This window comes from Protomyctophum parallelum (genome assembly GCF_964188405.1).
Source record: "Protomyctophum parallelum genome assembly, chromosome: 5".
Taxonomy (NCBI): domain Eukaryota; kingdom Metazoa; phylum Chordata; class Actinopteri; order Myctophiformes; family Myctophidae; genus Protomyctophum; species Protomyctophum parallelum.
Window position 1 is genome coordinate 50005719 of NC_139702.1, and position 15131 is coordinate 50020849.

Consider the following 15131-nt stretch of genomic DNA (forward strand, 5'->3'; position numbering starts at 1 on the left):
CATCAATATATGAAACTGAAAAGGGAATGAAAAAGTAAAAAACTAATAACACATCTCCAATGCCCCCCCCCCCCCCCCCCACACACACACACACACACACAATTGAAGTGTATTTTGCACGGTTGTAGATCTTTGTGCTTTTTTATAACACATAAAAAGAAAAAAAGGTCACTCGTAAGATCTAAAGAAGGGCAGTGCTCACTATAAGCTTTGAGGTATTCACAAATCAGCACAGATATATAGCGCACGTTCAAGAGGGTCGATGCAAATGAGAATTTGCATGAACTGCACACCAGCAACGGTATTATTCATAATAGGGGGGGGGGGGGGTCCTCCATCAAATACGGACATGAAGCAACACTTTCTATGCTTAATAATTAATATGATACACGGCACAAGCATAGGATGTACAGTATGCACATTGCAGAGTATGCATGCCATCTATAGGTTCAGCGCCATTGAACAATGACTGTTAAGACTATACTAGAACTGAGCACGCCTGCCAAAACATGCATAAGTGTGGGCAAGATGAAATACGGCTCTTCACCCTCCCTCCCTCCCCTTTCCCCTAAAATCCAAAAGAATCAACAAATGCCTTCCCTATAGGCAGAGAGCTTAACTATTCTTCTCCTGTTCAAAGTTAAGGGGGGCAACTCTAAATATTTGTGTATTAAACATAACACATGTGATGGAATAAATGGAGGACTCTGGTAGAAGAAGTGCATGGCCCTCCAGGAGGAAAACAACATTGCACTGCAATGCTTAATGTCATTCTGACTCGCACAAACAACCATGGTGAAAAAACAAGCCTGCAACCACTCTGGAAAGACCAGCAGAAATCAGCTCAAATGAAACTGCACAACAAAAATAATCCATGTTAGCTCAACTGTGTGTAAAAATCATAAAAATGTTCCCGTAAGGTCCAGGATTTCAATGTGTGGCTATGGTGACTGCAAAGTGTGCCAATCAGCCCAGCTGCCGGGGTAAGTAGCCAAATAATTAAAAATGACACCTTAGCACACGTGGAATGAGATTTCTCATTCAATACTAGGTGGTTAGTTCATATAATGTACCTTTTCCCTTCCTAGAAATGGAGTCAAAAGGATAATATTTCTATTTGAAAAGTAGCGGAGTGGAAAGTCATGTGCTTGCAAAAAAGACATATACTCCAAAAATGTACTTAAGTAGCCTACAGTTACTGCCCACCACTGTTTATGCAAATGCAGGACATATATATAGGTTTTGTTTTCAACTTTCGACATTTACAGCTTTCGAGGTGATTCTATGGAGGCTCAATCGACCCTGCGGCGTGATGGGAGTAGAACGTGAGATGACTTCTCTTCGCAGTTTTGTTTGTTTGTGTCGAGGCGAGTCAGAGAGGGTTTGGGGGGCATTCAGAGCCTCAGAACCGGTATTTAAAGCTGATCTAGCTCCTTCAGAAGCAGCGCAGGCTTGCATCCGACTTCCTGTTGTCAACTCGCATTCCCTGCAAAAAAAGAAGAAGGGAAAAAAAAAAGGAAAACTGCTGCTGCAGCCCAAGAAAAACCTACAGCACTTTGTTGTATGCCGAAAGAAAAGAGTTAATTAGAAATACAAATTCTCCCAGATTGTTATTAATGGGGAACTGTAGAGTAAGCAACACAAATTTCTGCCCATAAGTAATTCTCAGGTATCTTTGATCTGCGTGCCCACAGCGGATGCTGCCGCGCGCCGCTGCTGCCTGGCTTCTGGGAGCACGCCAGCGCCAGACATCTGGCTACTTTGTTATCATTGGTTGATCTGCTCCCGCGAGGCCACTCTCGTGACACCAGGCAGAGAGTGTCCTGGCAAGGAAAGAATTATCAGCACATTTTGAGTGGATTAGAGTTCCAAAGTGGCCCTCAAAGCTCTACAGGGGTGTGGTGAGCCATGCTCAGTCGCAAGGGGGTGTGCGTGTGTGTGTGTGGTGGGGTGGCAGGGGCGTTCCTCAGGGTTCTGTTTCGAGACCGCTGTCAATTTGAAAGGCAGCGAGGGTACGGCTCCCACTGTTCACATCACATCGGCTTTTCCTGCGATGTATTTGGGAAGTGGAAAATAGAGCCTCACCCCTCCTCCTGCCCAATTAGGATCCGTCAGATGTACAAGGGGGAGATTCAGCCAAAGACTTCCACTGATTAATCAGACGGTTATGATTGGTAGTTTTATAGCATGAACACTGGAGAGTGCTTTGTGCGTGAAAAACAGTCAGCACTCCCAAGATCTTTTTTTCATGTATTTTATATATATTTTTAGGAAAACGATTAACGGCATTATTCACTGACTAATGCACTTTTGGTTTCGGTTGTCGTTCTTCAATTTTGTCGCCTTTGAAAGAATCTTGACTGCCATCGCAGCGCCTCCGCCAGCTACCTGCAGCTTTGAGGGTGTGTGTGCGTGATCTCAGCCTCGTCTCCAGTTGGGGGAATCCATCAGACGAAACACTTGTTTAGAGGTCATAAGAAAAAAAGAATGCTGGCTAAGCACTGGCTTGGTGTGACAGGATGAACCTTATTCACTCAATTGATTGAGGTATCGTGTCTCTTTTTCCCCCCCTCTCGGCGTTTCCATTTGTGAACACAAAGCTGCGGTGACCCATAAATATTACATGGGTGTGGAGATGCAAAGCAGGAATTAATGACTGGGACGTGTGTGTGTGTGTGTGTGTGTGTGTGTGTGTGTGTGTGTGTGTGTGTGTAGAGAGAGAGAGAGACGTGTGTATGGCAGTTCCCTATGGGATTCTGCTTAGACAGGCAGGCATGGAGAGGGCGTGGTCCCCCCCCCCCCCTCTCTCTCTCACACACACACACACACACACACACACACACACACACACACACACACACACACACACACACACACACACACACACACACACACACACACACACACACACACACACACACACACACACACACAGTTTTTATTCAGTGTTGCAGAGTGGTTCACTGGGTTGCAGGACACATACAGTATATAGTTGGGAGTTAGATCTCCTGTCCTGCCCCTCTGCCAGTGTTACCCTGGCTGCACCATAGCATTCATCAGCATCATGCTTAACGTTCCTCCAGGCGGCCACCAGCCTCCCTGCCAGCTATCCTCACCAGGCCCCAGAGAGGACCAGAGCTTCAAAGCCACACAGTGGCATAGCATTTAATAACAAAGGGACAGAGCCATACACAAGTCTGATATCTAACGCGCATTGCAAGACTGCGTGTCTCTCTCACTCAATCTCTCTTGCAATATCTGCATATTACATCAAAGTGTTGCAACACAGTATCAATTGTTTTCACAAATCGGACCCTATAGATTCAGTTCAAGTGATACAGTTCAAGCACACCACTGTTCTGACAAGCAAAAAAGACCTTGAGTAACAACAAGGTAATGATGATGATGATGAGATGGTTAAATGGGGATATGACAGAGAGGGGAGATGAGATAAAAGAAGGGAAGGGGAGAGACTGAGGGAGAGAATGAGAAGGAGCGGGACAGATAAATGGAGAACAAGGTAGAGAGAGAGAGAGAGAGAGAGAGAGATAGTGGAGAGTGTGAGAGAGAGAGAGGCTCTGCTTTACATGATGAATCAGATAAGGAGGGGCCACTTGACACCTGTCACCTAACCAGCCAGGCACAATTACCTCCAGGGGGAAGAGGAATGGGAGGTGTGGGTGCACTGAATGGAAGGGGGACTTGCTAGGGAGTTGTGCGTAGCTCCCAGTGAAATCGGCAGAGCGTTTGAAGATCATTAGTGTTACAGGCCCTGTCTTCGTGGCCCCGTCCAACGTCCTGAGCGGCTGGCTTTGATCACACCGCTGCGTTTTTTTGTCAATAGTACTGGGTACACGGCATAAATTATAAAGTTATACACACAAAGTCAGCAGGTAAAGCGCCACGCTCGATTTCTGTTGTGCGAGCCGACGGGGCCGCTGATTGCTGCTAATGAGAGCGTCACATCTTCTCTCTCTCTCTCTCTGGCCAGCGATGAACGGGCGGACAAGCTCTCGTGTTGTTACCGTGTAAGGCAGGCTGCTCGGTTGTCAGTAGACGTCAGTGGGGGGGGAAAGGAGAAGCATCTTAGCTGTATGTGGTGTTGATCATGTCTTTTATTGGACTTGATACCAATACATTATTGAGTATGTCTTTGTGAATAAATGAAAACAACTGAAATGCTGTGTTTTACTTGCTATGTTGTGATCTACATTTATATCACAGAGAATATTGTAATATTTGGCTTTATGGATGTCAATCATGCACTTTTAAAACCAATGGTTTGATAATATCCACTACATGGCATGTCTCTGCTAAACCTATACAGTATATGTGCTGTACAGAAAGATGTCATGTTGTGGTTCTGAAAACACATTTTAGATTTATCTCAAAAACATTGCATAGCATTCTTAGCAATCAAACCACGTTGATATTATTTTGTAATCCAAATATTGTGAGACCATGTAAATTACAGATTGACTGATACCAAACAGAATCAGTGTGTCCAATAAAACCTTTGAAATATTGAGGTATGTCTTCTACTTCTACTAGAGATCTGCAAAGCCATGAACCAATGTTTACTGATGCAGTTTAGACAGTATTAACAGGGAGAAGCATTCAACAATTCAGTCATTGACTGAAGTATGAAATCAGAGGGAAAGTATGTTTTTTGTACTATTAGCACTATGATTGATTTGCATTAACTTAACTGAGCTGTGTATGACAGGAGCAAGTGAAAAACATCAGTTTACATAATTATGCATGTTATGTGGTCGTAAACGTTACATGCGTATTAGTAATATGTATGAACAGTAAATTTAAATAGAGTGGAGTTATAGGTATATGGAAGGAAATAGAACAACGGATTTCAGACAAATTCTTCCAAATGAAAAAACTAAACAAAACTACAAAATTGCACATTAAACTTTGGGAACCCAAATGTAACCTGAGCACATGCAGTTGCACACATCTACACAGTCATGCACACACAGTAACGCACACACAGTCTCACACACACACACACACACTATCTGTGTGGAGTGTGCCACTGTGCCCTTTAAATATTGTGTTTGGCGTCGCAGCGCCGCAGTTTGGATGGAGAAAAGTGATCATTAAGGCTGATGAGGCGCGGGCTCTGAGCGATGACAGCGTGACAGCACAGAGCTTTTTAATTTGTCGGATCAGATTGTGACATGCTCCATCAGAGGACGGGGGAAATCTTTTCATTTGTGCAGAAGAAAGGGGGAAAGGGGGTCAATTAGCCTCCGCCATTAGACAAGCTGGTGACAGGACGCATAATGCCACACGGGACAGTCAAACTAATGAGAGAGGTACGCCGAGATGTTCAACCAGGTTGGACAGAATTCCGCAGTCATCCTCCCAGTGTTAATCACTCGTATGGCACCTGACGCACACATTCTATACAGTCACACGCTCCCTGGTTTGTGTTCTCCGCAAAGGCCCGCCCTCATAGATATCACATTCACTGTCACTTCACCTAGGGTTTTGGTTGCCTCAAAGGGATTTCCAATATGACTGTATAACCACAACCACAAGCACTGTATAAAATCTAATATCATTTAGAGAAATGATATTCACAGGTGCACAGAGATGCGGGTTGATTATGTTTCGTTGAAGAATATTGTAAAGGCATTTCAAAATTGCTAAACAAGAGAGAGAGACATGAAAACTACAGAGATTATGGATAAGGGATTTGAACCTACATCAATAGACATTATGAAAAAAAAACATCTTTGTATGATTTCATCCAAGTCCTCATGTGGACTTGTGGAATTATTTGGAAAAGGTAACAAAATGAAATGCAGTGCATTAAAAGTTGTGAATCGACAGAATAAGTTAGAACTACAAGGAAGAGGGGAGCTGGCGAACGGGAACTCATTTTTTATCAGAGGAGAATATTTCATCAAAGCCAGTTTTCTTTTCCTTCTCTGTTTGGGTCTGGTGTGTGTTATTTGACTGAGTGTCAGGTGAGGCGGTGGCATGCCTCTCTCTATATTGATTTGAAGTACCTAAAGGTATGTGACATCATTATGAGGCCTGACCTTATCAACTGCTGCCCTGGAGCCTAGTGGGGATGGGGGGGGGGGGTGTCTGGCTGGGCAACAGAATCTACTGCTTCCCCAAAACCCCCCAAAGGATGGTTGGCTGGCTGGTGTGTAGGGGCGATGTGGTGGTGGTGGTGGTGGTGTTATTTGTTTTGCTGACCTCACGGCTCCCCTCATTTCCAGGCCCTGTAATCAGCTGTGGCCTGGGGTCGGGGCTCTGGCTGCTATAGAATAGGTGGGACTGGGCCAGTTTGAGCCTGGCTATTTGTAATCCTTATAGTGGAGAAGGCTGGAGGACGACATCAGCCACCATGCATGACACTGATCAAAACAGTCAACATCCAATATCAGTTGGCTCACAATCAAATTATCTAGTAGTACATTTGCTCAATGACACAACGCAGAATCAATGTGACAAAAAAGACAAACAAAACTAGTTGGCAGCAGACATTCCAGAATAATGTTTGCAGACTGAGTGGCTCCTTTCAGAGACTAAACTGTTTGAGACAGTGAGATTCAGAGGTCACAAGAGGGTTGATTCCGTCTCAGCCATTGTTGTGCTGTTTGAGTTGAACTTATAGCGTTCACAGATGAGTCACAGATGAGTTTGCTGTTTGCTATCAACCTGCATCGACTGGTTTGGTATTAACCAGGGTGTTGGAGGTATACCTGAACACTGTTGACGCTATAGTCCTCAACTGAAGATCAAACCCGAAGCACACCAAGGACTCGATATAAGGCAGTGTGAACTCCAATTCATGTAGTTTGCTGAAATCTCTTTCATTGTCTGCAACTGGTGAGTCATTTGAGTCCCTGAAAGAGAGAGAGAGAGTCGACAGCGCGTGACACAGCGATTTCCTGAAGGCGATTTCCTTTTGTGGTGCATTTGTGTGTGTGTGACTCCGTTTGTGTGCGCACTTATAGCGGCAGTCTTCGTGTGTGTGTGTGTGTCCGTGATAAAAAAAGAGAGAGATTTACAGAACATTACAGCAATGCAGATTGTTTGCTAGTGGATGCTGTCACACTTCTTGTCTCCACCCCCCTCCAGGTAAAGCAGATGAATAAATAAAAGCAAACCACACTGCCTCGCTGTGTGTGTGTGTGTGTGTGTGTGTGGGGGGGGGGGGGGGGGGGGGAGAACTCAAGACTGTTGCTCTTGTCTTGAGTTAGAGCCAACTACTATAGCTTAGCTCTCTTTTATAGACCCGCTTCCAACAAGCACTGACCTTCTGCTCCAGCATGTTAAGAGCTCAGTGAGATCACAAAAGGGGGAGGGAAGGGTGGGCCGGGAGTGTTGAAGCTCCGAATAAAGGCGTCAGTGTTGGTACGAGCAGCTGAGAGCCTTCATCCGCTCCAGCTCCTCTCTTCCTCTCTTCTCTGTGTCTCTCTGCCCCCCCCCCCCCCTCCTCCTTCACTGGTGCTGGCAGATGTGTTGCACATAGCTCTGTCTCTGTGTTCACGTCTAGCAGCTAAAAGCAGCAGCAGCAGCGGTGCAGGAGGCAGATAGCGACATACCTTGTTGGCGGCACAAAGGAGCGGTTCTGTATTAACCCATTCTGACCTGAGATCAGATTCATACGAGGTTTCCACTGGACACACACTGGTCTGATGAACCCATTCTGACCTGAGATCAGATTCTAAAAATGTCAGTCGTTCTTCGATTTTTCAAAAATAGCAGACCTACAAGCTCGTATCGCGCCACTCGGTGGCGCGATATGAGCTTGTAGATCTGCTATTTTTCAATAGCTAAAGCATAACATGATGCTGACACCAAAATGGGTGCCCGTTCAGAATGGGATAAAAGAAAAAAACAGCTGTCTCTGGTGGTCTCGGTGTAATTGGGATTGTTAACGTGGAGAGCTCCTGAGGGAACGCGAGGAGACTGTGTCTTTGTGTAAAAGGCACACAGGCACCTCTGCAACATGCCTTGATTTGTATGTAAGTAATACGGGGGGGGGGTGGGGGGGGCAGAGAAAAGGGAAGAAAGCAAACAAGTCACCTGAGTTACATCAAGCCTCACTGCTGCTGTTCCACCGTGCTGCTCCCCCCCCCCCCCCCCCCTCCTTTTCTGTCTGTGTTTGAGTTTTACTTTTGTTTTAGCCGGGACCTATTTATTTAGATGTAGGCTAGTAAAGTAAAATCTCGCTGAGGTGTTTGTTGAAATGTTTCCTTTTTAAGGAATTCCACTGAGGGCTCTGTGTTTTGGGTTGTTTTGTTGTTTTTTGTACTGTTATAGCTTTTGATAAGGACATAAAGATGCTCTGCGATTAGAGCAAGTTCTACAAATTGAGACGTGATGTTCCAAAAGCGGTCAGATGATGTAGGGTTGGGAAACACTTAACAACATTAAAACAGCCCAATACCAATAGTGCCACTGCTATAACATTATATAGGCTATTCTTCCTAAATTATGCAAGATATGAAATCCTATATGTGCTATAAGAACCTGTGGTTTCTATATAGATTAATATTTACAGTATAGTCTTCCATATAGAACATCTTGATATACAATCCAAGTATATTGTATTTTGGTTTTGGAGGCCTCTGTAGCTATTCATTAAATTATATAGTGTGTGTGTGTGTGTGTGGGGGGGGGGGGGGGGGGGGCACATATTGGCATTCAAAATTAAGTAAATCATTTTGCAGAAATTAGGTGGATATTACATTTTCTGAATTAGGATTTTTGGTTAAATTCACGGACATTTCATCAAATAGCCTATATTATGCTAAATCGTCCCTTCACGGACAATTCATCAAATAGCCTATAGCGTCCACCAAGTCCTTCACACGAGGAGAAATAAATATTAGTTAGTAGGCCTATCAATTTACACGGACATGTCCGTGTAACTTGATGGGCAACATCAACATTGTAGCCTACTTCAAAATCAATTGGCTTGGCGAGCAGCTGCGCTGATTTATTTGACTTTACACTTTTGTGTGTTTCATTGAAGATGAAAATTTCATACGCCCGATTTAGAGGTGGTGAAATATAAATGATTTCTTTAAAGTTTCATCATAGATCAGTCTGTCGGTATATGAGAGGAGACACTGATTGCCCCTTGAAGTCTCCGGAGCGAATGTGGGGGACTGGCTTCAGCGGTCTGTCGCCCCGCTTGAGTTGAGTATAGCAGGAAAATCGCCCCAGCGGCGCCGCGGATGACTCTTGCAATGTAAAGTGCAGTGTGCACAGTAGCACCAACATCTCGCTGCCGTGGGGACATATTAAACATCTATGTGCACCAAAAATGAAAAGAACGACAATTGACATCCAGCCGCTTACAAAGAAGACCCGCCGTGCCGATGACGGGGTGAACGGTGAACCCCATAGTCCCCGACCCCTATACACGTGTGCCCTTAATTCATTCTGTACTGTAGTATAGGATATGGAATTTTATAGCATATGGGCCTAGAAATATAGACTATGACATTTTGAAAATAAACCTAGCTTTATTAGGCCATAACCTTATGGTTGATTATAGGAGGATTGTCTGCCAAAATGTTATAGCCCCTATCACTTTATATACACTTTGGTTTATTTGGAGATATATAGACTATGTACATTTTCTATCAAGGACTAAAAGATATATAGGCTAGGCAGCTGTAGGCCTATACTTTCAATATTGTGAGAGTTAAGGGAGGTATTTTGCCTTACCGACCCCTTCATGAGTGATTGTCTCAAGCGCGCGCGCTCTCTCTCTCTCTCTCTCTCTCCCTCTCACACACACTCATACACCCCCCCCAAACACACACACACACACGCGCGCGCACGCACGCGCACACACACACACACACACACACACACACACACACACACACACACACACACACACACACACACACACACACACACACACACACACACACACACACACACACACACACACACACACACACACACACACACACACACACACACACGCACACACACACACAATTATAAAGGAAAAAATTACAATTATTTTCAGGTGAAAATAATTTAATTTGCTATATAGCTTATAGCCTACTGAGAGAGCGTTTGGTTCCATTACACCATGCTATGGACGTGCTCAGATTAAACGGGTCGGACAACCCCTTGTTAATTACGGCATGATTAAAGGTTTTTAATTATATTACTGACGAAGTGGTCTAATTAGAATAAAGATAAGATAATATAGTCCGCTATGACAAGTATGTCATTGTATTGGCTTTGCAATTAAGTAGGCTTCCGCTGCATGGGGACTAAAAAAAGCAAAGCAAAGCAAAGGAAAGAAAAGAGCAAAACGATTTAAAGCACAAAGTCTTCCTGAAATAGAGAATGTGCGCAATATTAACAACTACATTCAGAATGAGCAAATTCATCACAGCGAATTTCGTTAACGACCATAAATGCAAAACAAATCATACTGTATTATATATATATATATATATATATATATATATATATATATATAATACACACACACACACACACACACACACACACACACACACACACACACACACACACACACACACACACACACACACACACACACACACACACACACACACACACACACACACACACACACAACGAACGTTCAGTACACCTGAGGTTAATGGCATTCTCTTAACTTTGATTTATTCGTTTCTATAGGACACGCGCTGTATGGCAGCTGTCCATGGTAGCTATAGAACTGTCCATGGTAGAGCTGTCCATGGTAGAGCTGTCCATGGTAGAGCTGTCCATGGTACTTCATAGCTTTTACATTTTTACCCCCTCGCTATATTTTCTATTGCAAAAGAAAGAATATCTCGCCAATTTGATGATCAAAAATGTGTTTGTGTCAAATAAAATAGTTATAGCCTATAGGCAATTATTTTCCTCCGCTTGCACGTGTATCCAACAAACAACAACAATAATAATAATCTTATTAATTTCTTTCCTCCAGAACTTATACATACAATGTATGGATACAATGCTGGGCTGGAGTCATTTGAAATGAATGCCTTGTCGCAAACTGCCCATGCGCAGAATCCCCAGCGGCAGTGTGGCCCTAATGAAGAATAATAAATCATGAAAGGTTTTTCAGGTACAGTGAGAGAGAGAGAGAGAGAGAGAGAGAGAGAGAGAGAGAGAGGGGGGGAGAGAGAGAGAGATTTGAGGAAGGCGGGGGTAAGAAAGGAGAGAGTGAGTGAGAGAGAGAGAAATAGAGGCGGAGAGAGAGAGAGAGAGACACACACAGCCTGCCCTTCGCCTCAGAGCAGAGGCAGTTCGAGTCCCTGCAGCATTGAACGCAGTCGAAGAGACGAGCCTCACCGTTATTTTATCTCTCAATTACGCTTATTTCGATGCGGACACTTTTTTTTGTCCCCAAAAGGAGTGAACACACAGCGACAACAGTTCTACGCGTTTCAAAATTGGAAATCCTATTCAAGAAGGACGGCAAACTTTTTCGTTGGCTTTCGATCGTTTTTTCCCCCCTGGCGTCATCATCTATGAGGAGATTCCCCCAAAAAACAATATCCGCAGCAAAAATACAAAGGACACAAGGTGAAGGAGGGAAATCGAAATCTCGTGATTATCCATAACGGAAGAGGTAACCAGGGGCACAGGCAAAGCTCAACTGCATGGCTTGTTGTTGTTGGCTCCTAAGATATCTCACTTGCAAGAAAAAAAACTAAAACAAAATAGTCTAGCCTGTATACGCAACACACCGCCATACCTCCGCTGGTAATAATACATGCGCTAACTTGAGAATTGGACGATCATCATCATCCACCTGCTCGTTATTCGACAAGTGACTTTGAGAAGAAGATTTCCTTCGAAGCAATTGGGCTTCAACTCCGACTCGGAGGAGGGCGGAGTCTTCACGTGTTAAAAGGAACTCGCCGGAGCTCGGACGGACCGCAAACATGATGATGATGTCTCTGAACAGCAAGCAGGCTTTCGCCATGGCGCACAGCAGCCTGCCGGAGCCCAAGTACTCCCTGCACTCGTCCTCGACCTCCGCGATGTCTTCCAACGTGCCCTCGTCGTCGTGCTCGGCGTCCAGACACAGCAACACCATCATCAGCAGCAGCAACGCGGAGGCGATGCGCCGCGCGTGCCTCCCACCGGTACGTATTCTGCATAATCACCGCTTAAAGGCACATTTTGACAGCCCACTTTTTTTTTTTGCTTGATGTTTTTTTCATGTCTGCACAGCAAATCACCCAACACCTCCATCCCCCCCCCCCCCTCTGCCCAATTTATGTATTCAGTCGGCTTTGCCTTTTATATTAATTTTTATGACCTGGGATGTTGCATGCTGTCTTGTTTTTGTGTGTGTGTGTGTGTGTGTGTGTGTGTGTGTGTGTGTGTGTGTGTGTGTGTGTGTGTGTGTGTGTGTGTGTGTGTGTGTGTGTGTGTGTGTGTGTGTGTGTGTGTGTGTGTGTGTGTGTGTGTGTGTGTGTGTCTGTGCGCTCTCCTTTTTTAGGATTTTTTTTCTCACATTCTGGAAATGTTTTAAACCGAGGAGAGGAACGAGTATTCCCTGTTGACAGTTATGTGTGCATTCTATTTGCAATTGCAGAGCAATATATTCGGAGGCATGGATGAGAGTTTGTTGGCCCGCGCTGAAGCTCTGGCAGCGGTGGATATCGCCTCGCAGAACAAGAGCCACCACCACCCGCACCCGCCTCACCACAGCCCCTTCAAGCCGGACGCCACCTATCACACCATGAACACTCTCCCATGCACCTCCTCCTCGTCCTCCTCCTCGGTGCCTATCTCACACCCCTCCGCCCTGCCCACCCACCCCAACCACCACCACCACCACCACCACCATCACCACCACCAGCCCCACCAGGGCATGGAGGGGGACCTTCTGGACCACATCAGCCCAGGACTCGCGCTGGGGGCCATGGCGGGGCCCGACGGCTCGGTGGTCTCCACGCCGGGGCACCCAGGCCACATGGCGGGCATGAACCACATGCACCAGGCCCTCAACATGGCCCACGCCCACGGGCTGCCCTCGCACATGGGCTGCATGAGCGACGTGGACGCCGATCCCAGGGACTTGGAAGCCTTCGCGGAGAGGTTTAAGCAGAGACGGATCAAACTGGGGGTTACCCAGGCGGATGTAGGGGGTGCTTTGGCCAACCTGAAGATACCCGGCGTGGGCTCCCTCAGCCAGAGCACCATCTGCCGATTTGAGTCCCTGACTCTCTCTCACAACAACATGATCGCTTTGAAGCCCATCCTGCAGGCGTGGCTGGAAGAAGCCGAGAAATCTCACAGGGAGAAACTTAATAAGCCTGAGTTGTTCAATGGCGCTGAGAAAAAACGGAAGCGCACGTCGATAGCAGCGCCAGAAAAGCGCTCCCTGGAAGCATATTTTGCCATTCAGCCGCGTCCATCGTCGGAGAAAATCGCCGCTATTGCAGAGAAATTGGACCTCAAAAAGAATGTGGTGCGTGTCTGGTTCTGCAACCAACGACAGAAACAGAAACGAATGAAATACTCTGCATGCGTCTAAAGAAAACAAAAAACAAAACAATCGCTCTTGAAAAATCACCCATGGTCAAAAGACTTGGAACTGTTTAGAGACGATTTGTATCATATTTCTTATCTCACACTTTTTTCAATCATCGATGACTTTGTGCTTTGAACTCCGAATAATTCATATAACATGACTGAAATTTTCAAAAAAAGAAAAGAAAAGAAAAAAAGAAAGGAAGGAAAGAAAAACACTGTCAAGTCTTATTCGCAAAGAGGGACTGTGGAATCAAGTAACGCGTCGTTTGACAGAGCAAGTAAGGCCACTATTTCAACACTTACAACTAACACCTTTTAAACATCAGTGCAGTATAGGCTATGGTTTCTATAGGCCTGAATGCTTTAATGACTTATGTTTGTATTTAATTTCAGAATATGAGGACTAGTAGGTTGCTGATTAATAGCAGCCTATAGTGAAAATAGCAATTATTGTTATTTTGCACGCTGTGGGCTATAATAACTCAAAGCACTTGGCTGGTGACTAAAGGGGTGTATGTATATTTTGGCCAGCTACACTTTTTTCATGTCCTTCTTCGACTTCACAACAATGCAGTCTGACATGTATTCAGGGCCCACTGAGGGGGAAGAGGACAAACACATTGCTTGGTCTTGAAAGCTATTATTAGATTACTGCCAATTTTGCCAAATAACCCAGTGTAAATTATTAATTTAGCTGTCACACACACTTCATTTTGTGTCCAGTGCGTAATTTATTCCACTTTGTTAACACGTGTAGTGAAAGGTGAAGAATCAGGGAGATTAGGCTATTATTACTTTGTTTTGCACGAGGCCAAGGGGTTTTTTGGAGGGGAGGGCGACGAGGGTATAGAGTTTGATTTATAATCCCATAGGACCATAATGTAGCCAAAATGGACATATTGAAATAAGAGGATAGTTTAGCGATTTAGTTTTCAAACTGGGGGAAGAATATGATTCTTTTTTACCGGCTGCAATAAGTTTGCAATTCAGCGTGGGCCGGTGTTTTATAAACTAGGCCTATATTTATTGAGTGAGGTCATGTTTACATCATTATATATTTATTGGGATCCCTCCCCTCCTTCTCCTCCTCGATTTGCTTGAGAAAATCAAATTCTGACAGCAAGTTAAGTGTTAAAGGGAAAAAAGGGAAGAACAACTGTGAAATATAGTCACGAATTTTTCATTTACGGTTTTTTTGAGATGGTACAATCGAGAAATATATGAGATAGTATTCTCCTTTTTTAAACAAAAAATATTTTATGTATGTTTTTTCTGGTATTTATTTGTATAAATATGCGCGCATCATTATGAAGTCGTTGCTTGTTAAAATCACATTGTTTAGTAGCCTCATGTTTTCTTAAAGATAAGATGAACAGTTTCATGGAAGTATACGTGTAACGATGTAAATATTTCATTGGAACCAGTCGATGCACATAAATATATCCGTACAGGTTTTGCTGTATTGCTGTTTTAGCTGAGGTAACTGATTTCTGTAATGTATGTTGCTTTTTGGGTTCCTGGTTAAAAATAATTACTTTATTACATTCATGTGATTTTGAGTTATTTCGTTATTGACCTGCAAAATGTGT

The 15131-nt window shown here is 44.4% G+C and overlaps 2 protein-coding genes across 2 annotated transcripts in view; both read left to right on the forward strand.

Annotated features, from left to right (window-relative positions):
- Nucleotides 1–15131, forward strand: part of lsm6 (LSM6 homolog, U6 small nuclear RNA and mRNA degradation associated) — a 304254-nt gene that overhangs the window by 146196 nt on the left and 142927 nt on the right. The window lies entirely within an intron of this gene.
- Nucleotides 11940–13543, forward strand: pou4f2 (POU class 4 homeobox 2; the record flags this gene model as incomplete). The annotated part of the gene is made up of 2 exons (XM_083765110.1): nt 11940–12143; nt 12599–13543. The coding sequence occupies 2 exons, from the start codon at nt 11940–11942 to the stop codon at nt 13541–13543; spliced, it is 1149 nt and encodes a 382-aa protein (XP_083621236.1).